The sequence below is a fragment of the Siniperca chuatsi genome, linkage group LG6 (genome assembly GCF_020085105.1).
Source record: "Siniperca chuatsi isolate FFG_IHB_CAS linkage group LG6, ASM2008510v1, whole genome shotgun sequence".
Lineage (NCBI taxonomy): Eukaryota > Metazoa > Chordata > Actinopteri > Centrarchiformes > Sinipercidae > Siniperca > Siniperca chuatsi.
The window spans coordinates 25029193-25052512 of NC_058047.1; the positions used below are offsets into that span (position 1 = coordinate 25029193).

The 23320-nt window shown below is 37.8% G+C and overlaps 2 protein-coding genes across 6 annotated transcripts in view; one reads left to right on the top strand and one right to left on the bottom strand.

The window, feature by feature from the left end:
• Positions 1-4536: 4536 nt before the first annotated feature.
• The window catches only part of gabra5 (gamma-aminobutyric acid type A receptor subunit alpha5), a 30574-nt gene continuing 11790 nt past the window's right edge, over positions 4537-23320 (bottom strand). For all 4 annotated transcript variants that reach the window (XM_044200146.1, XM_044200143.1, XM_044200144.1 and 1 more), the window contains exons 7-10: positions 14208-14351; positions 10710-10862; positions 10248-10459; positions 4537-8139 (exon numbers count right to left, since the gene is read on the bottom strand). In XM_044200146.1, the coding sequence (XP_044056081.1) occupies positions 7849-8139; positions 10248-10459; positions 10710-10862; positions 14208-14351 (800 nt within the window). In that variant the 3' untranslated portion in view covers positions 4537-7848. The remainder of the gene's footprint in view (positions 8140-10247; positions 10460-10709; positions 10863-14207; positions 14352-23320) is intronic.
• The window catches only part of gabrb3 (gamma-aminobutyric acid type A receptor subunit beta3), a 49906-nt gene continuing 39162 nt past the window's right edge, over positions 12577-23320 (top strand). Inside the window, exon 1 of one of the 2 annotated variants that reach the window (XM_044200138.1) lies at positions 12577-13084. In XM_044200138.1, coding sequence (XP_044056073.1) covers positions 12990-13084 — 95 coding nt within the window. In that variant the 5' untranslated portion in view covers positions 12577-12989. The remainder of the gene's footprint in view (positions 13085-23320) is intronic. The other variant, XM_044200140.1, reaches the window with a different exon arrangement.

Sequence of the window (23320 nt, forward strand, 5' to 3'; positions counted from 1 at the left end):
CTGCCTGTTAACCGGTGAGTCATGTGTTGCCCACTGCAAGAAGGACAACCTCAATGGTCCCATAGGAAATGATTATGGACATGTTCATTTTTTATCACCTATTCTTTTGGCATAAATGGACTCTAAATGTGGTCGAACTGTTTATATTCAAAACAAGTTTCATTTTAATGGTTTTAGAGTATTCTGTTTTATATTCCACATAATAATTATCAGTTTTTTCCATGCCATTAAAACTCATTGTATTTCTAGTCCTTCATATTTAGTATGAGTTATGGTATGTTGTGCATATCAATTCTCACATGAGCAAAATGTAAAACATTTTACACTTTACATTATTATAGAAGCTAATAATGCTTTTTGCCCCCATTATGTGTGATGTATTCATTCACAAGCCTCTTCTTACTTTCTTACTTTACCAAATGGATGGATTCTAAATATGTTTTGTTATGATTGCATTAAGCACAGTAAGCCTGATTCAGTCTGTAAAATTGTGATATTATACTGATTAACTCTGGGAATACTGTCAATGATTGTGCAAGTGTGACAAGAAGAAGGAAACATGTGACCACAAAAAGACATATGAAATAAAAAAAAAATCACATATTGGAACTCCTGGGTTTAAAAATGATTTATTTTAGGGTATCTTTGCTCATTATAATGCAGAAGGGGACAGAGAACAATCCAATAACAGCCCATCCATGCGGCCAATAATTTTATCCTTGATAATCTCTTTGAAAAGATACTGAAAGCACATATAGTATTTTACAAATGCGTTGTCTCAGATTTCACCAAAGACTTTCAATATGTAAACCTCTTGCAAAGAGCCATGCTGACTTGCTAAATTCTTAACTTTATACACAAATGCTGTGCTTACATTCAGAGTGCAAAGACTAAATCACATTTTCAGTCCTCAGAATGCAGACACCTTATATATTAGCACAAGTTTCAGTACACAGGTGAGCAGCAGTGCAACATAATTGCTAATTACTTTACCATGTATGGCAATAGTGGTAAAGGAATGACCCCCCATCATTTCAAATGCTGATTTAAGCACATTTATTATTTGTATATTTGTAAACCGATGACCATCAAAAACTCTATTATGATGAGAATGAGCTACTATTTAACATCATTTGATAATGACCATTTAATTTTCAAATGTAACAATGATTTAAATGATTTGACAAGCATATACAGTACAGTGTTGTGATGCTCTGATAAATTTACTGTATGATGCATTACCTAATTTGACATACAGGTGTTTTCATGTTGTGTGCTATGTGAGATTTTGCAGAAATATAGGATGTTTTGTTAAGAGTTTTGCAAAGTGAAACTCTGTTGTGGAAACCAAGATAAAACTATTGAAAAATACTGTAAATAGCCGGCATTCTTTTATGGAATTAATAATGAAGCAGGGTAACATTTGTTGTCATGCATCATTTAATATGTGATAATATAGAAAGTTATAACTAATAGTTTGAACTTTTGAACATTTTCTACTGAGCTTTCAAATGGCTTTTTTCATGTCTCATCAATAAATCACTTTTTTGAGTTGTCGCAGTCTCTGCGTGACATGACAACACTGTGTGAGCATTCATCCAACCACCAATTTAAAATACACATTATTGTAACATTCCTGCACAATGTGCATTGACTGGGAAGGGAACAGAATATTGTGTCGATTAGATGAAAGGTCACACAGATAATGTTTGTGTAAGAAGACAATTTTCTTTTAAGGCCTCTTTCAATGCAATCTTTGGTCAGTTCAACATCCAACAAAGCCATATCTTTTTTCCTTCATGTGAGGTTTCAGGTGTTGTACATTAAAGACAAGATGTGAAGATGTCAATGCTTTGCCACTGGCACTTGTAGACTTTGAAATAACGTACTGAAGAAGATCAGGCTGAATGATTTGTTTTAACTTTCAAATTACTTCTTTAAACTCTTTTTTATAGTCTTGTTTTTGTGTAATGTCCTTTCTTGTTTTTGACCTTCTTTTTATGTTTGTCTTTATTTAGTATTTCAATATTTCCTTCCTGTTTCATTATTTTGCTGTGAAATTTGTATTTTCATCCTTTGTTACTATGGTTTAAAAGTGATATATTACCTTAAAAAGGCTTTTTCTTACCCGCATGCAGCTGCAGGGTTTGAATCGAGGTGACCAAATGACTTTTAGAAACATTATAATTCACTTCTATACTGGTGCAATATTGTGTACACTTTATTTGCAAATGACACTAGTAGAGATATGTGATTTGATGTAAAATCAATACAGTGATATTTTTTAAGCAGTACATTGACCGAGACTGTATGTTGTATAAGGTTCATGGAATGCTAAGGTCAGTTACATACATAAATATGATACAACTTTACATGATACAATATTACGTTTTTCTGTGCCACAACAGCAGAGAGTGCTCACTCAACATTCCAGAAATCAAATGACATCAGTGAGCTACATGCAGGAGCTACAGGTATTTTGTATGCTGATAAAGTAGCTGCAGTATGTGTCTGAACATAAGGTACAGCGAGTGTCCTCTCATCCCTACTGACTAAGCAGTTTTGCAGACGTATCATAGATAGTTCCCATAATGAATAGTGCCTTATATTAAAATTGCCTTTACATACCTCACAAGTTTTTACTCTCAACACTTTCCCAGTTCTTCAAATGGCCCTGAGCCACAGCCTGTATACACCTTACTGATGCCTGTTTTTTGGTGTATTTGCTACACAAACATATTTTTTGTCTATACACATGAAAAGCCCACAATAAAGGAATCGAGTTAGTTGACAAGATTGATATCACTCTCGGACCTGTACAGTAAATGTAAAGCTACAGCCAGTAGCTGGTTAGCTTAGCTTACCATAAAGACTGGAAGCAGGGGGAAACAGCTAGCCTAGCTCTGTCAGAGCTATTAAAAGCTGCCAACCAGCACCTCTAAAGGTGTGTTCAAACAGAAAGTGAAGTGAATTTTCACCCTGCGTCACTCGCTTGAATTTGATCACTGGACCGTTTGTGTTTATCGCCCCAAACAGCTGATGTACCAACTGTACAGACATTAGCTGTAAGTTAGCTAGCTAGAACTCTGTTTTTTTCTGTTATTTCCCTTCCCTCTCTCTCCTTTTCCCTCTTGTCTCTATACTTTTATGAAGCAAATTCATAAAGGCCCGGATGCGAGCAAATTTTTCGTTAAAGTTGAAACATTTTCAACTCAAACGTCTGAGCGTCAATTTGCAAATTTGCAAATTTGCGTAAAATTGTCTTCACATTGACTTTGTATGTAATTGCGCCGCCTCTAAAAATAATTTCGTGTTCTGTTTGACAACACAGTAAAGCTCACTAATTAAAGGATAGCTTCTCATTTGTTTCAAGTCTGTCCTAAAATTCAAAGCGTTTCTGTTCACTGTAATTGTTTCTCCTGTTCACATAGGACCCAGTCCTCATGAAGCAATTTCAGCGTAAGTGATGGGGGACAAAATTCACAGACATAGTCTGTCACAAAACCGGCTGTAACACCACAATGTGTCATTTTTACACTTTGGTTTTTGTACAGAGTAAACAAATAAAATATAGCATGTAATTCGATAAAATAAAATTGACCTTCTGGTAGAGACAAGCTAGCTGTTTCCAGTTTTTGTGCTAAGCTAAGCTAACGCATGGAAATTGAGATTGAAGGGCTGGACCAATTCTCAGGAACATATTTCATCAGAATAACTGTATTTTTGTAGTAACATAAAAATTCACGTAGTGGCTTTAAAGACAAACATAAAATCATTTTTATAATGAAAAGCAATATATACAATATATATAATGTATGTATAAATCTATGTATGCATGTGCATCTATTTATGTCTGTTGATTTAGCATCATCCTGCCTCAAAAATAACTGAAACTGCCTCATTTTCTTTGGCCTAATCAGTATATCATATGTAAAATGAGTGTATGAAGGTCAGCAAGCACAAGGACATTCCGATAGGAGTATGTTTTGATAGTGCTGTTGTGGTGGATGAGTGAGGACGGTCCTCTTCACCAGCATATACTGTAGCCCATCTTTGCTTCTCAAGCTATATACTATGATTGATGTCATTTGGTGCCATCAGTGACAGCTTAATTTGGTGTAGAGTATGGGCCTGCTGAATGGAAAAGAAACTTAAATGGAGCTAAATCCTTGACAAACAGATGTGAGCCAGATGTTACCGCCACAGAGACCCCCAAGATGGATTTACCAGTCCACCAACTGTAAAGGCTGCATGATCTCGTTGTGCATGTTGTTGTAATCAAAGGAGTAACAGCACGAGCAGACTGTTGTTCCATCAAGCAAGATTAAGCCAGCGTTTTATTACATCCACTGCATGAATGTATCTAAATTTGTACTGTAGATTCATACACAATCTACTGAATCATACTGTGTCTTTCTGTATGTATTTATCTGGAATCTCACAGGAGAGAAAACTGATGAAACAGGAAAATCTCTGATCCGTGTCTGTTATGATCTGACATTTACAACATCATTATCACCAATAACAGCAGACAGATGTAGTCAGTGAAGCTTTATTTGGAATCAGGTATGCATAACAATTAAGAAAGAAAAAAAAGGTTTCAATAGTGGCCCAGACCTTTACATTGGTCATCTACACTGGTTAAATAAAATAAAATAAATAAATAAATACATTAAACATGGTCAGAGAGCACTGTGCTTCCAAAGAGGGAAGGGCGGAGCTAAAATGAATCAGAGTATAGCCATATATAGAAAAGACTATTGCCAAAAGGATAAAGTCTGGATAAAAAGACATCAACAAAATGAAGATCAAATGATCACATATTACCATAAACAGAAGTTGTTATTTATATGAGCATTATTTATTGCTTCAGATATTTGCATTTAAAGAACAGCCTGTACCTAAAATTCACTTAAATGTAATAATACAAGACAACTGGTGTGCTCCATAAACTTATTAAATAGTGGCAGGCCACACAAGGCATAAAGTCACATGAATAGATCACATTCATATTTTAACCCTTTACCCAAACAGACAACAGGCTCAAATTGTAAGTGTTCATTTATGAGAGAACTGTGAAGACTGCAAAACTTACTCTGCTGAAGTGAGTGCAGTGCATGCAGCCTTCGGAGCGAGTATCATGTAAAAAGCTTGACTTTATATGGTCCTAATGTGACTTTAAAAGCGCTTTAACTGAAGTTATTCTATTGAATATGCTTATTAGCTTTCTTGCTGAGAGTTAGATGAGAAGACTGATGCCATTCTCATGTCTGCATGGATAAAATTAAGCTGGAACCAGGAGACGTTAGCTTAGCTTAGCATAAAGACTGTAAGCAGGGGGAAACAGCTAGCCTGGCTCTGTCCGAAGGTAAAAAAATGTACCTTCCAGCACCTTTAAAGCTCACTAATGAACAACAAACACTGACCCTGACCTTTGTTTGTTTAATCCGTTCAAAAACTGAAATGTAAAAACAAGTTGTGGTTTTGAGGGTTATGTGCTGGACCTTTCCTTGGCCGGGTGCAGTGACTTTCAGCAGCCTGTTTAATTTCAAATGTAAAGTCAACACAAACTGCTAAGTTGTAACTACTTAGTTTCACAATAAACTCACCACTTTCTTAAGTTGCACCTCCTTTACTATACTTATCATATAATTTAACAAAGTCGACCATAACCAAAGCATTTCATTTCACCTTGTGCACCATTTGGGTAAAATGAGAGAGAAAACCACTATTAACTTGTGATGGAAGTTACAACAGATTTTTTTTAATAAAAAAGAGAAAGTAAAGTATGCTATCATGTCATCATGAATGTAAAACCACACAAAACAAACAACACTTAATAAAGCAAGTACCTGCTCAGGGGAGATTTTAGGGGTAAATTTTAAGTTATATATTAAGTCTACATTGTAACTAACTTGTAGGGTGAAACCCGTTTTTATTAAGTTATAGTGTAACTCTTCCACTATGTTCAAACAAATGCTACGTTTTAACTTAAATATAACTGGTGCAACAGCATGCTGTAGTTTTGTCATCACCAAAGGTCACTGGCTCTGTACAAACAAGATACAACGGATTTCTTTAATTAGGACAGATGTTTCCCCTTCTTTGTAGTCTTTATGCTAAGCTAAGATAATTGTCCTCTAGCTTTAGCTTCATATTTAGAGTATAGACATGAGAGTGGTATCAATCTTCTCATTTGACTTGACTAAGAAGCAAATAAGCATATTTCCCAAAAAGTCGACGTATTCCCTTAATAGAATTACCTGTTTCCAGTCTTTATGCTAAGCAAAGCTAACTGTCATCTGGCTGAAGCTTCATATTTACTGTACAGACATGAGAGTGGGATCAATTTTCTCATTTAAGTCTCGACAAAGAAGCAAAGAGGCGTATTTTCTAAAAAGTATCCCTTAAATGGAATTACCTGTTTCCAGTCTGAACTAAGCTAACCGGTAGCTTCAAATTTACTGTACAGACATGAGAGTGGTATCAATCTTCGCATTTAACGCTCGGCAAGAAAGCAAATAAATGCATTTCACAAAATGTCAAACTATTCCTTAAGATAACACTGTGCCATTTAATGACAAATATAGATTATTATATGTTAATGCATCATGTTTTTGCATAACAAATCATGATTTAAAAATGACAATGACGAAATGCAATAACCTGGTCATTGTGACTTTCTGTCTCTTTGATTGGCCTGACAACCTGATAAGCTCAGGTCAGTCTCTTAACTACAGCAGTTACTCTAAATTATGACAAAAAAGTGATCCTGCTCAAAGCATCCAAATATTTATCAAGAATATTTGCAAGTTTGCAAATATTTGCAAGCTTATAGAAACAACAAACTGATCTAAAAAACAAAATGTTTTAAAAAAGCATTGTATATTCTGTCAAAATTGCTAAAGCTCAAGCTATTCTGCTCATTTCTCAATATCCAGTCAATGAAGCACTAGACTAGAGTAACACTGTGTTGCTGTATAGGCATAACATAGAAGGTAACCTTACTGGCTTAGTGGTACTTTTCTAAAAGCAGGGCATATATACATGTTTCTTAAACTACGTACATACATACAGGATTCTCAACATGGTGACCTGGAAACAGAAGCTGCCGCTATCACTTTAGCTTAAAATCTGTCCCCATTTAATCTTTACATAAACAAAAAAATATATATTTATGGAAAACTGGCCATTCAAAGTTGAGAGAAAAGTAGCAAAAAAACAAAAACAAAAAGAGAAAATGATTGAATGAAAGTTGAAAAACTGGCTTCTGAAAAAGTAACTGCAGGAGATTTCAGTGCATTCATAATGAGTTATCACACTCTGAAGGCAACACTTTTAGCATGGCTATTCATCTGCTTTTAACAAGGAAGCAAAGTTCCATGTGCCTGGGCCCAGCCTCGCATTCCTGGACCTCCAGCCCATTTGTACAAAGTAAGAGTCATAAAGGTAAAAGCCGCTTTTGAGTAATAAATAACACAGTAAAAATGTTGTTTTGCATAGCATTTGGCCTTGCTGTACCATTATCTACTGTAGACTCAACAAGAAAATATAAATGCCAAATGCCAAACATTTTTAAATATCAGAATTTGGCAGAAACTAATCAGTGACTGGAGTTCTAAAATTAGATAAATTAAACTGTCTTTAAGGAAAAGTTGTATATCATACATGTACAAACTCAAGGCAAACATGGCAACATTTTCCTGAAGCGACAGACATGCAATGTTATCCAATGAAAAAACACATCTATGATACAATGACTAAGTGCTTGGCAATGATTTTGAGTGCGTTCCAGTTATCAAATCCTGAAGTGGTTGTCAGGAGGATGAATGACCCTGATCACAGAGCTTACACAACTCCTTTGATCACTGGCTCCCTATTAAGATAAGTGGCCCAGTACACCAGGTTGAAGGTCCCAAACAGCACCGGGAACACTATCCTGGACATCTTGTCAATCTTGCTGACACTGTTGTAAGTCTTTTTGGGGTCTGGGGCCTTGGTTTCAGAAGGTTTGAGCTGAACAGCAGTGCTATTTGAAATGGTAGAGATGGATGCGTCCTTCGTAAGATTGGTTGTATAATTCACTCCAGCTGAACAGGTGTTGTTTGGTTTTTTAGACAGAGCCAAAGGGTCTTTCTTCTGTGGGCAGAAAGAAACATATTGATTGAGCGTACACACAATTCTGACCAAAAAAGGTGCTGCACATTCATTGAACATAATAAAACAAGTAGTTAATATCACAGACACACACATACATAAAAACACAAAGAGAACAATGAAAGATGGCCAGTGGAGGTTGAAAGTGGGGATCAATGTCCTTGGGCAATAATGAACTGGCACTGTGCCACAACACTGAAGGCAGACTGAACTGTGAATTTATTGATCCACCATTTCTGAACTTCTTCTTCTTGCCTAACTCATCTCTTACTTAATTTCACTCCTTTCCTCCCTTTCCATACTACCACTCTTCTATTATAAGGAAGTAACACAGAGAAGAGAGAATGAATAGAGTAGAGAAGAAAAGGAAGGGAAAGTGGAGTCAATTTTGAACTGCTATTGACATTGCCTGAACCCTCAGTAGGGTTTAAAGCTGCTGTGACGTTAGCTAGTAATGTTACCGCCTAGAAACCAGCAGTAACATCAGCTGTTTTTTAAAGATAATTTTCTAGTTTTTTTCTATTATATGTTCTAGAAATGACCAATATTGGAGCAGTTACTCTCATGTCCTCTACTCCTGGGATAACTTGAAGCTGAAGCAGTAGAAAAGTCAGTTCCTGGATCACAGAGGTGTAGAGTAGGACTTTAGGATGTGCCCCATAATAACAGCAGATTTCAGGAGATAAATGTTCTATTTTCTGTTCTGTGTGTGTGTGTGTGTGAGTGTGCACATGGCTGTGTATGCCTACATATGTCACTAAGGGCGCAACTTGTGCATGTCTGACTGTGCCTGAGTACAGGCCTTCCTGTCACAAGCACTGCCCATTAGCTCTGGAAGCGGGTTCGTCTTTTCAGAATCAGAATCAGAATCAGAAATACTTTATTGATCCCCGAGGGGAAACTCTTTTGCTTCAGCAGCTCACTGTCACGTCAGTGCACACAGGAATAGAAGTACTAAGCAAAAAAAAATAATATAATACACTATAATACAGGTCAGAAAATAAATTAAGTACCAAGTGGGTATAAGTATAAAATAAAATAAGTGTGAAGTACAAAGTGGGTTTACCAGTTGATGGCTGGAAAAGTTTCTTCCACTTTTTCCCCGGCTAAACCTGCACTGATCAATTTTTTTATATAAACAATTGCTCAAATGACAACATTTAATGTGAAAGGGGTGGCTTATAGTGACCTATAGAAAATTACCACCCAACCTTGTAGTTCCTCTCACTTCCACAGAACGTTTCAGGATCTTTCAGGTCATTGTTTTGATTTTATGCCTAGCAACTTTAACTTGACTGTTTTTGTTCACTCTCACTGCCCTGATCAACCTCATTTCCAGGCACAGAAGGCAGTTGCTTTCAGCAAAAAAGCTAAACTGTACACTACCTGCCCAGCACCAAACATCAGAAAGACAAAGTTAGCAACTAGCTAGTGAATATAGTGAGGCATTTAGCATCTAAAGACCCAGAGTTTTTTGGAGTTGGTGAAGACCAAAAACTAGCTATAAGAAGTCTTACATTTGTCATATGGCCAGAAACACAAATGAATACTAATGTTGCTCTGGATGTGTAAATAAGCAGCTGATTTCTAATATGTTTGCTATATCAACTTTATAAGGCGATAATATGCCAAGAGTTCTGACCAAAGTGTCAAGTGTTTCTTAGTCTTAGTTTCTTAGTTAGACTCATCTGCAACCCCCCTACTACCAACCAATGGGCATTACTGAGACTGCCAAATAGAAACATAACAATCTGCATTCTCAACCGAGCTGAGAGACATCATCAACTACAGGCAGAAATGCCTCTTCTGAAATGTGGTGAAAAATACAGCCAAAAATGTACACAAACAGACAGACTTATAATTGTTGTCGGGACTCTCCGTTGATTACATTCCTTCTCTAACCTCCAATACTAACCTTAACCGTAAAACCAACTATTACCCCCAAAATAAACTGGTAAACTTGTGGAGACCAGCTTTTCAATGGCCAGAATAGTTTGGTCCCCACAGCGTGAGTTAGCTGCCAGGTTTGAGTCTCCACAATGTGTTATCAATAACACATGTACACACACACACACATAAAAAGTATATACCTTGGGCTGTTGGGCCTCCATTGCCTTTTTTCCATCCCAGGCCCAGCTCCTCTTGGTGAAGTAGTTAACTGTGGCAAACTCAATGAGGGCGGAGAAGACAAAGGCATAGCACACTGCGATGAACCAGTCCATGGCAGTAGCGTAAGCCACTTTAGGCAGCGAGTTTCGAGCACTGATGCTGAGAGTGGTCATGGTGAGCACTGTGGTCACACCTGGTGGTGGAGAAAACTGGGTCACTTTTACTAACCAGACGTACTATTGTGTTTTTATTCCAACAGATTAAGTCATAGTAAAAGAAGGGCACATTTCAGAGCATTATAGAGAAATAATGCATGATTTCATTCAACTTACATTTTTACACATATTCATGTATATTTCAACAGTATATAAACTCAGTCATCTTGCTGTACTAGTATAGTGTAAAATCATTGGGTCATTTCCAAAGTTATGTTCCCAACTCACCAAAGACAGTCCGTGCTGGCACAGACTCCCGGTTGAGCCAAAAGGAAACCTGTGACAGGATTACAGTCATGAAGCAAGGCATGTATGTCTGGATGACAAAGTAGCCGATCTTCCTCTTCAGGTAAAAGTGAGCCATCATCACGGTGTATTGGCCTATAGTAAACAGCAGAACAAAAGAGGAGGAAATGTTCAAAGTGCTGACATTTTAGTTTTCTGAAAATATAATCCTTACTCTGAATAGTGAAGAAGATAGCATACAGTAATTCTGAAGGAAATGGGATGGGATGTAGAAGGTGGTTGAGTGTATGATTTGGTACAAAATCAACCAAACAACAACTATGTGTCTATCAGGAGTCTACCTGTCTCAAACCTCAGTGGTTTAGCACAGCAAAACCCACCCCAACAAACCTGACCTGCGGACACTGAGAATGAAACCTATTAATAGACTACACCAGAATTCATCATTCACCTTCATTACCATGAACACAAGCACTGTTTATTTTGAGTCAATCCCACATACACTGTCCTGCTGCTGTAAACACTCACTAGAACACCAAATGTGTAATAATCCGCGGTTTAAAATAGTCCCCAACAAATGCACTATTTAAGCCTGTTTGAGTAACATTTGCAGTGCTCAGCTGTTTTAAGAAAATAAGGTAAGGGGAATCTGAAAGTATTAAGAGATGGACCAACATGCTTTTGGTGTTGGTCTTTTCATGGAATTTATTGACAATAACAAAAAACAGAGTATCACCAGCCTCATCCTCCATGGGAATAAAATATGAGTTGTTACAATCTAATAATATTACTACAAAATCAACCATTTGCATCCATATCTTTTGACCAGCTTTTGTTTTTTACTAAAACAAAGTTACATCCTTTTGTTTACAGTTAACCTAGGACATTAACTTATACTGTATGCACTTAGTACACAAGGCGTAGAATTCAGTCAAATATATGGTCTCTCTGGAATATATAACAATACAAGATAACCAGGGTCTTGTGCTAGGGTTTGCAAACATAAATTATTTGCAACTATTGAACCATTTGGACACTAAAAATAACCCAGTTTCTAACTGACAATGTGGCAAAACTCTCTATTCTCTGCCAACAAGATTTTGTTTTTCACCCATGAGGTCACTGTAAATCTACCTGTGTGCTTTACACCAGTCACATGTCACAATGCCACATGTTCCATTTTGTGTACAATTTTTCCTCATTTTGCTGCTGCTGGTACATACCACAGTGTTCCACTGATGGTAGATGTCCGTGGTGACTGAGAGTGCTGATGTCCCTACAGTGAGTGTCTTCTCTACTGTATGATGACCATGATGATGCTACTGATGAAGGTAAACTATTTGATGTTTGGGTTCTTTTATGATCATTTCTTTTATCTCTGACCTGTTTTGAGGGGGATTTCTCTCTGAGACTCTTTTAAAAGTCGTTCCTTTTTTCATTATGTTTTTTTGTTGCTGTTTTTTTCATTTCCTTCAATCAGTGGGTGTTGTGTAGTCCTTGGAGGGCTGTACAAGTAAACTTTACTTGACAGCACCCCAGGCCAGACTACTCCTCTGAATATGAAAGTGTGAGCTAAGTTATTGAAAAACAGGTTGGTGGGAAATCATCATATCCTGTTAATCAACTGAAGATTGCATTTGAAGGATTTTTTTTCTCTCAAAAATCCTGTCGAGCCATGGAGTCTGATAAACTATAGAAAATCCACAGATGACTGATGCTTTCTCCTGGCAAAATCGGATTTTTCCGTCTCACTAATCCCTTGTCACAATCTGCATCCTGTATATCTCTCTCTCTCTCCCTCTGTCTCTCTCTCTCTCTCTCTGTCTCTCTCTCTCTCTCTCTCTCTCTCTCTCTCTCTCTCTCTTTCTATGTGTGTGAGTGTGTGTGTGTGTGTGTGTGTGTGTGTGTGCAACAGACACAGTCCATCCCATTCTGTCAGGCCAGGCCACTCTTGATTGGGGACATACATCCTTGTCTGCCTGAGCTCGAACACTAAAACAGACCTGGAGCAGCGGTGATTACAAGCAGGTGCACAGATGACTGATGCAGAGGGGGGTTGAGAGGGACTGGAGGAAAGTTTGGATGGTCTGTGCAATGCGGCGACAAGCATCATGTCCTTAATGAAAAGGGCACCTGTGTTGCCTTTGCTCCGAGGACTACTAACCAGCAGCCCTGCTCTGTGGTGGCACGACTGGGCCAACCCAACTCTAATCTGACCGCCTGCTGGGCTTGGAAGTGGATGGAAATCTCCAGGGTGTGAAAATGCGGTTGTGGTGGATTTTACTGTTTGGTTTTTGGAGTGTCTGTGGGGAACTGCCATTCATAGCGGAGAATAACGCAGCTATGTTGGTCAACTGGTAAGTACAGATCAAAACCATCTGTTGAGCTTTGCCACTTTCTGTTTTGATCGGAAAGCGCTGATGTGTGTAATGTAATGAAATTGCAAGGTTTGCTTATCATCAATTCAGTTCCTGTGTCTCTATTTTCATCCTCTTCCGCTTAACTTCTCAGGTCAAAGGTCACCTACGCCCAGTGTGAGCCCTTTGCTGAGCTATCCTTGGCTTGTTAAAGAGGGTTTGTACCTCAGATTAGCAGTGCTAATTAAGGCCACGCTGGCTCTGTGGTGTCTGAGCAGTGCAGGGTGGGGAAAGAGTTACACACAGTAATCTGAATTTGCTGAGCATTTCGAGCCTGGGTCTTTCACTGGCAGCACTATTGGATTTTCTCCTGCTACTTAAAAAGCACTGTGGTATACTTAACGGTAAATGTGTAGTTCTCATACATTATCCAGTGTTAACAGCATCTTTCCCCAGCAGATACAGGATAAAGCAACTATCTCTGTATACATTACAGCTATAATAATGCCCCAAAAAAAATAAACTCACCAGCAACAAGCAGCAGAAATGTATTATCATAGTTCTTTACATAACAGAATTAAGCAGATGCCGCTCGCCCCCCTCCACATGTCTCCGCCACAGCAGCCAATCCCTGAGCTGTGACGTCACTCGGTAAAAGCACAACTGATGGGCCTGCATACGGATTAACCCTACAGACCCAATGGCTCAGACCACGGATACGTGATTTTTTTTTGCCCCCTTCTCTTCTCTTGGCAGCACAGAGACAGCTGGCTATGTGTGGGAGGCATTCTCAAATCCTTGTGATTTTTTCATTGTCTCTATCCAGCTTGATATGAAAAAAAATTCTTCTCACAACATCTTTGGATGGCACACACTGTAATAACACAGAGCTGAATAATAGGGTTGAAGTGGGGGCTTAACATCCCTGCTCCTGCCTGAAGCTACTGTATGACTGGTGTTGTATGGGAGGAAATAAGATGAGGGATTTAAGATAACAGAGGGATGAAGCCACATGAACTCTAGCTAAGGCGGAGATGTTCGCATGTTTGATAGAATAGGTTATCTTTAATCCGAAGCCCGGTCGTCCAGGTTCAGGTGGCAGTTTACTCTCTCTTCACTGTACCTCGGCTGGTGTAGATGTCCTCTGTCCCTGCAGTCTGACCAATTAGATGATACTGATTGAGCCGAGAGCCTTCCTCTGCCACCACCACTGACTTGGCTGCCCCCTGAGTCCACGTGTAGACCACCTCCGAGACTGGATATGCATCTATGACAACAAGACAGAAAGATGTGCAAACTTGATTTTTGCATCTGTTACAAATGTTAAAGAAATGCAACGTTGTTTAGATTTTAAATTCAATATTTTTTAAAGAAAAAATGCCAAACATTAACTGGTTTCAGTATCTCAAATGTGAGGATTTGATGCTTTTCTTTGTCATATATGAAGGTGAACTCATTTATTTTTTTGACTCCCTTTTTCAGTATTTTCTGACATTTTAGAGCAATGCATGCAAGGAAAACTTTTATTTGTATGGCACATTTGATTCCAGGGCAGATATAATGTGCTTAGCAGAAAACACACTCACACACACACACACACACACACACACATGCATATACACATATATAGAGAGAAATTACTGTCACTGTGTGGAACTGATTGCTCTTCTGCTTTTAAGGTAATATGAGGCTGTACAGTAACGACAGGTAACAAATTAGTTAGTAGAGATGTCTACATCAACATTCTTTGTAGGCTTGAGCAAATTAATAATAAAATTATTTTTGAACGTTTAGATTCATTCTTGACCTAGGGGAAACATATCTGTGGCAAATTCTAAAAGCAAGTTCCAGTTACTTAGCTATTCCCGGAACCTTCCACCGTACCCCACTGTTGAAAGCTTAAGGATTAGCTAAGTAAGACCTTCCATTTAGAATATTTACAGCAAATGTTATCTTGAATTACATTCTTCTAGAAGGTTTATAAAATTGCACAAATTGCAGAGTTGCACGCCTTGCTGGTACCTGATCTGTTTCCTAAGGTTATTTGGATCCACTGTATATCGGACCAGTAGATCACTAAAGTGTATATCAAGTGTCACCTAGAATCAAATATGGACATTAATAGTGACAAGTGTAATCACAATCTTTAACTATTCCGTAACCAAAAAGAGTTCATTCTGAAAGAAACAGATATGGGATATACGGGTGGCAGGTGAGAAGCAATTTCTGAAGAAATTGCAGTGTGATTGCTGGCTGTTGAAAGGCTTACGCTAAACTGTATTGCTGGCTTTAAAAGTTGAATAATATCAATAATGTATGAAAATTGTCGAATATTTTAAGGTCTGTTGAAAACTTGACACTAAACTAAATTGCTGGCTTTAAAAGTTAAATAATACCAATAACGTATGAATGGAACAGGTTTGAATGGTGTTTCTAGCTGACAATGCGGAAGAGTAGATATAAGTTGGAAAAGTGGGAAATGGTATAATTAGTAAGAATGGGATTTAAAAGTTGAATAAAACTCTGAATGTAAGATGTAGAACATTTTAAGGTTTGAAAAGAGTTTCTAGCTGAAAGTATGAACAAGTAGATACTCTTGAAACTTGAATTTATTTTTTTTTTAAAGTGTGAAAAATGTCCAAGACTTGAATTTTTGTGTGTCAAACTGACCTAATCTCAATAAGCTGTGTGTCCTCAGCCGCAGTCAAAGGTTGCCATGGGAAGCAGCACTAGGCTTCACTGAAGACATTGCTATATAATATGTTTACATACTATACTCTTTCAAATGTAGGAGCTGTTAATTGTAGGGTTGGTGATTCAATTCCCTGGCCCTCTTGTCTCCACGTTGAAGTAACCTTGAGCAAGATACTGATCCCTGAATTGCTCCTGATGTGTAGGGTAAAAAGTCACTTTGGATAAAGGCTTCTGCCAACTGAATGTAATGTTATGTGGTGGATCAAAACAAAATCACTAGATCATTTCCTGATTTCGAACGCTGAACAGCATGTGCATACACACAAGCCTATACACAGTAGCTGTAACAGAAAAAAACGTCATTCCCCATCAGCCCAGAAGGCACATGTTTTGTATATTATTTCCAAGTTCTCTATGAGCTCATGTTGTCACTTCCTCTCAAGCAAATATGAGTTTGATAAATGACATGTTACGTGAATACAATTATATAAGAGTTACATTTTTTAGTCATGTTGGTTTTCAGGTACAGGTACTCTGTCATATTAGGCTCCCACTGTGAACTTTTATATCATAAAAATCCTAACATGGACTCACCGTTAAGCAGATAAACTCACATAGTTCAGTTATTTTGCCATCCTGTAGTCCTTCCGAATTTGATGAGCCACTAACATGTCACTTTATTACTCTTGGCTCATCAAACCAGAAAAATGTAAACAAGAAACCGCATGCTCAGGGATGCGGTTTCTTGTCCCAGAATTGTTTCTAAATAAACTACACTTTTAATGACAGTCACAATTAAGTAATGTGTCATTCAGTAGGGCTTTTTTATGTGTTTTTTGTAGTTTGATGACAACAAAAAGTTGTTGGAGTTCTATGGCAGGAGATAAGATATATCAAATTTGGCTACACAATACTTGTCTACTACTTACACAATAAGACAATACTTGTTAGAAGGATAAATTAATTGTTGGTTTTGGTCTTTTCATTTTCATTCTGATTAAAAAACTAAAGTAAGAGTTAAATGTACAACAGCCTTATCCTTTAAGGAGTGTTTTTCAGTGGTGTCAACACTATATACAGAAGGAGGGCAGAAACTAGTGTTATATACCATGCAGAATGTTCTGATCAAATATTCTTCAGTAGGACTTGCTTATGGATATTCACATCAAATACTGTAAATTGTTTACATGTTGTTGTTACTCTTGCTCCTCGGCTTCTAAGATGTTGCTAGCTAAGAAATGTGGCGGGGCTGTGATACAACACTTGACCTTTCACCCACTTTGCTTCATTACACAGAGATTAACTTGGTGTCGCTGTTAAGAGCTCGTGTTTGGATCCGATGTAATCAGTTTGAGCGTATCACAATAGATGCAGATGTTACTAATGGTATGATGTTATCTGTGAATGTTGGCACAGTTTGAGAGATTGCCTCGAATGATTCTAGGTTCGCTTACGGGATCTGACCTTTTAGCTTTGGAATTAGTATTTTAGTTGCTTGTTTACTGTTGTGTGTGAGGCACAGCTGATAGTAAGCCTTAGATTCTGTTTGCCTCTTTCATGTGCTGATGCATTTCAAACACACTCTGACACACAGTCTTTCATTCATGCAAGTTAATTTTGAAAACAAGCAAGCCCTGCAAAATGCAAAAACATCCTTTACTTGCTCGTACTGTACTGTAGAACAAACCGCACACACAGAGTAGATGTACTAAATCTGTGTGTGGTGTGGTGTGTGTGTGTGTGTCTCGCTCTCTCTCTCTCTCTCTCTCTCTCTCTCTCTCTCTCTCTCTCTCTCAATCAGTGCAGTGTCCAATCTAACAGTATTGCACTAATCCAGCAACTGTGGTGTTAGATGACTTCACAGCAATTTAGATTGACCCCAGTCAACCAGTCTGTGGATTATCGTCTCAAAGACACTCTGCATTGTCTGAAACAAGTCTTTGTAGAACTGCGTTACATGAGCAGTTGAATTTCTTTTAGAAGCACACATTACTTTCACTTTTTATGAGCAAAGTATGGCAAAAAATATATCACTGACAATTAACCTCCCTCTGCTCCTAATGATTTTGTCTACACTTGAACAGTCCAGAGAGCTTTGTCTGTAGATCGATGCTACAATTTGTACATGGGAAGATAATAGATACATTATGTAATGGATTAGTCAATCATTGCTTTAAAAGTAACATAAAAAGACTGAGGGTTTCACAGTTTGGTTAAATGTGTTGCTACTGCATTCTGAACAAGCTGCAAAAGGGAGTTTTGTGTTTTGATTGATTTTAAATAGTCAATATGAAATCAAATAAAGGAATCGATTACTTTATTTCTAAAAGCAATAACGCATTGCAATGACCTAATGTTAGAGATAGTTAAGAGAGTTTAACATATTGTTGACTTCTAACAAGACTTTCTTAGGCCAGAATAAAAAACAGCTGCCAAACTTCTGGCAGTTGGTTTGACATAGTTACCAAAATGTCAAGACTGTCATATTGTAAATTCTAGGAGTATTATCTTGTAGGCAACGGCGACATCAGATGTATCATTAAGATGAATAAGATACCTAACATTTATTATATGCCTTTTTATAGGTTGCTGCTGGTTGCCAGGCAACCTCACATTGACGACAAGACCTGAGGAAGTCACTGCTTCAGGCCAAGAAATAGTCCTGCACATTATTCCCCGTAAAACGACAAATTGTCGTTTTTACACTTTGGTTTTTATATGGATTAAACAAACGAGATATAACATGAGCTAGCTAGACACCAGTACTTTGCTTTCTAATTCCACAAAAACGTTTAAAGGATAGGTTCACATTTAATTAAGTTTGTCCTTAAACAATACTCTCATGCCCATATGAACATTGAAAAAAAATGTGCTTGCTGTAATCACTGCTCCTGTCTGTACTAGCCATTAAAAGATCCCTTCCTAGCATGACTCGAATTGAAGAGATGGAGGACAAAATCCACAGTCCTCATTTCACGGAAACATGTATTCAGAATTTTATCTGCCGTTAATGTGTGGTTTCAGCAGTCTGAGTTAATTGAATCAAGTAGGTAGTTTTGTATAAAATTCCCTCTTTTTCCTCCCTGGGCAGTGTTTCTTTGCTGAGCTGCGTTGGAGGGCTAGTAACACAAAGAAGGATTCTGTACTAACTATATAGAAGATATTCACTTGATTTAAAGAGACCGCTTTTTTACGTATTACAAGGACTGTGGATTTTGCCCCCCATCATTTACATTGAAAACTTGTTTCAACAATCATATGTGCACCTGACTATCGTTTTAAGACAGACAACGAACCTAAGCATAGTCTTTATTTCCAATAAAAATGTAAATGTGTCACACATGCAGACTGACACACACATTCTGTGTCACAGTATAGTATTAAGTTTCTGCATTTTGTTTTCAGAAATTAAATCAATTTAAAGTACTAGTGACAATAAATAAAAAGCAGGTTGTAATTCTGTCTGGTTTTATTTACAGATGTACTGTAAGTGCAGTGAGTATCCAGTGTCGCTTTCATTCAGTGAACCAGCAGAAGTCATACAAGGAAGGGGGGACAAGTTGAATGAATTGCAAATGGAGAGTGTAATGAGCTTCCTGTGGCTTAAAACCATGGTAATAATACATTTTGTGGCTATAAATAGTTTGTTGTTTCAGCTTTTGCGGAGAAATGAGGCTGTGGTCAGCTTCAATTCATGCCCATTATAATGGAATCCACTTTTTTTTTACGGCCACTATCAACGTCCATAGTGCTTTTTTAACCACTCCCACAGTATAATCCACTTCTCTACTGTCTGTCCGTATGCTCAGCATCTTAAAAATCATATTCTTCCCCCAAATATGTCTAAATGCATTGTTTCTGTCTAAAACCTCACGCACAGCTCTTTCAAGTTTCAAGCAGGTGCATGCGTTGGTTGGCCTGCACCCACCTCCAGCACTGAAAAGTTAGCAAACATCCATTCTTCCTTTTTAAATGTGTTATTTAAAATCACAGACAAATCACAACATCATAGTTACAGAAACACAGGAGCACTTTACATAATGCTGTGACCTGCTTGATACAGTTCATTGCAAGTGTGATGTACACTGGAAATACTAATGCAAGTCCTAGCAGCTATGGTTGAATACTTTAATTCTTATACAAAGAGTCTACCGTCATGTGTAAAGGAGCATAGTTAGCATATTGATTGTTACAAGTCATCCTGAAGAGATATTCCCAGTACAGTGTTATAACATCTAAACCTACAGTACACAGTAAGTTTGGTTTTAAAAATGGGAAAGATGGAAGTATTACATGGGTCAAAATGTCTAATCCTTTGTTTTAGTGGCAAGGTGGCACTTGTGAATTTGCAGACACAGCTGTTTCCCAGGTCCCTGCCTTATTCCAAGCCTTTCACCTGCAGTGCACCCTTTTGGTAATTTCCTCCATCCCCCACAGACTATTCCAGAACACTTGTCAGTGAATAGTTAAAGCTGCCTTTGCTCTAGCTGTTGGAAATGATGATATATGTCTTACATTCCCACCCATGTTTTCTGTCCATCATTAAATGCAAAGAGACATATGAGCTAATGTAAGAATACATGCTCATAATCTGCATAATTTCAGCATGGGACACATTTTAATAAGCAGGATGTGATCTAAAAGAAGAAATAAGCTATTAGATTTACTGAGTCAACAAACTGTCTGAAAATGAGACAATTTTCTTTCGTATTTCTATTTGCATTTCAGGTTCATTTACAGGTGCTCCTCCTCTATTCATTTGTGAGATGCAAGCTATTATTTCAGCTATTAGATTGGCTGCAAGAACACATCAACAAAATTAGCATTTTACTATGATATGACCCGAACATAACTAAGGCGAGAACAGCAACAGAAAGTCCTACAAATATACCAACAGGCTACAGAGGACCTTACCAACTCATTCCTTTTTGTCTCTTTCTCAACTCACTGTGTGCTGTTTCTTCTCCCGCTGTCATTTTCTGTAGACCACAGCTGTATTGTCAGTGAGTTTAATGTAATAGTTTGACATTTTCTGCTTAATTGCTTTTTTTGCTGAAATTTAAATGAGATGCTCGATACCATTCTCATATTTGTCAGTTAAATATGAAGCTACAGCCAGGAGATCGTTAGCTTATCTTAGCATAAAGACTGAAAGCAGGGGAAAACAGCTACTTGGCCAAGAAATATAAAACATAAAATTAGAACATTGTCGTTTTCACACTTCAGTTTCTGAACGGACTAAACAAACAAGATATAACATGTTAATTAGATAGCTTTAGAAATGCTGGTAGGCAGATTTTTTTTTTTTATTCCTTTGGACATAGCCAGGCTAGCTGTTTGTTTCCCCCTAATTCCAGTTTTACGCTAGGCTAAGCTAACGTCTCCTGGCTGATGAATGGACAGATATGAGAGTGGAATTTTTCTCTAACTCTCTGCAAGAAAGCAAATAAGTGTGACAGAGAAAACTTTGCAGAAAATCACAGTGGAGAGGTTTAGAAATATTTAATGACTGCACGTGAAAACATTAGTAACAAAGCAGAGAGGGACAACTGACAGTTGTCAGAGACTTTGGCGTAAGTGGGAATGTACTGTGTACCAAAATAACACCTCACCATGTGTGACTTTTTTTGTCAACCAAAGAGTTAGAGCCAGAGATTAAATGTGAACAAGTGAATGAAACCAATGCAAAAGACCATTACTGTCACAGATTGTTTTGAGCTACAGTAAAAGAATCATGAGGCAGAGAACGAGACTGATGATAGTAGAGCTCAGTCCATGAGAGGTGATTAACACAACAGCAAAGGACAGGTCTATTGTAGCTCTGAAAGCCTAGAGCTCATGGGTGAGTGCTGTCCATTAGGTCAAAGGATTAGCTAGGGTTAATGGAGTTGGAGAAAACAGGATATACTGCACCACGGTAACTTTTACAGCTTATAACCTCGCATTTTTATGGTCAACAAAGTATTTCTTATTAACCTATCAATCTATAGTTTTTGGTGGGTACTGTGCCATTCACTATGTCACCTCTGTTGTTAGTGATAACACTCTTACACAGCTTATAAAAGCTTGTTAAATGAAAATACAGTACATACGTGTCTAAATACATAATACTGCAAGGACAATATATAAATGAGTCAAATTCTGAGAAATATGAACATTCCATCATATCAATGCATTTTAAAGTTTAATTACTTTGTGTGTTTTAGATATTTTTGGACATTTACATTTATTTATTAATGTATTTATTACAAATAACAAATACAGTTTTTAAGCTTACAGCCCTTGTTGGTTTTTGGCTTTGTGCTTAACAGTGGCCAGGTTTCCATCCAAATGTAGCGCAAATTTTAACCAAATTTCCAGAAAATGTGAATTAATGCACATTTCCATCCATGATTTCCATCGTGATTTATTTGAGAAGTCTGTTTCCATTGAACTTTGACACATTTTGCTTTTATCGATATGACTTTCCCCCTTCGCCAAGCATAAAAACTGATTTTTCCAAAATTTTGGCACTTCTACTCAGGTTTTTTAATATGCAAATTGAAAATGTACATAAAAACAGGTGGCTGGAAATTTACTTAGGGTGTGTATTTGTTGAGCTGGGTGGTGAACTGCTGCATACAATTACCCTTGCAGGTATAAATAAAGCTGTAATGAATTGAAGTGCATTGAATTTAAGTATCTCAGTCACCTGTAATCTGAGTTACACTGAATCTACAGGCTATAGGAATCTACAGGACACCAGCTAAATACCTCTGTAATTAAACTTTGCATAATGAATTCAAGCAGGTTTAGGGTCCCTGATAAGTTAATCGACATCAGATAGCTTGGCATCAGGTACACAAGCCAATGTAGTCTCAGTTAGTTGCTCTAATTATAGCCATCCCCGGTTTCAGCTGGGGTTGAGGGGACCAAAGCAGGTGTGGGAGTGGCTAAATGTCATGACACAGAGCATGCAGCATACTGTAGCTCTGCTTCCGAGCCCAGAGAGTGTTGTGGCCAAAGATAACCCTCCATATGTCAGTAGCAGGGAAGACCTCAAATGCAAATCTTATGCTTACATGACTGGAGCTCCCCAGATATTTTTGTACCACTGGAGCTATGTGAGGCAACCTAACTAGCTTAGAAGTCATGAGGAAGGCTGGACACAAGCCATAAGTGTGGTTTAGCTGTGCATGTGCAAGGTGTAGGATTGGATTTTTACCATGGTTACCTTGGTGGTAAATGTAGGTTTGGTGTGTGTGTGTGTGTGCCACTAGCTGTTTCCACTCTGTGTGTTTCAAATATTTCCCATTAAATGTAGCTGAGGCAGTGAAGGATGCAGGAGAGCAGCCTGACATGTTGATTAATGGCTTAATCAGGAGCAGTGTGTCAGTGTCTACATGGCTATCTCCTGCACTGCCACAACAATAGCTTTGCACCTGAGGGAAACACACCCAGGTACATCTGTCCCTATATTCCCTGCATGGATAAAGACACTGAAACTGATGCTATGTCAAAACTACATGCCACTTTTCTCACTAGATACCTTGTGTTTTTAGA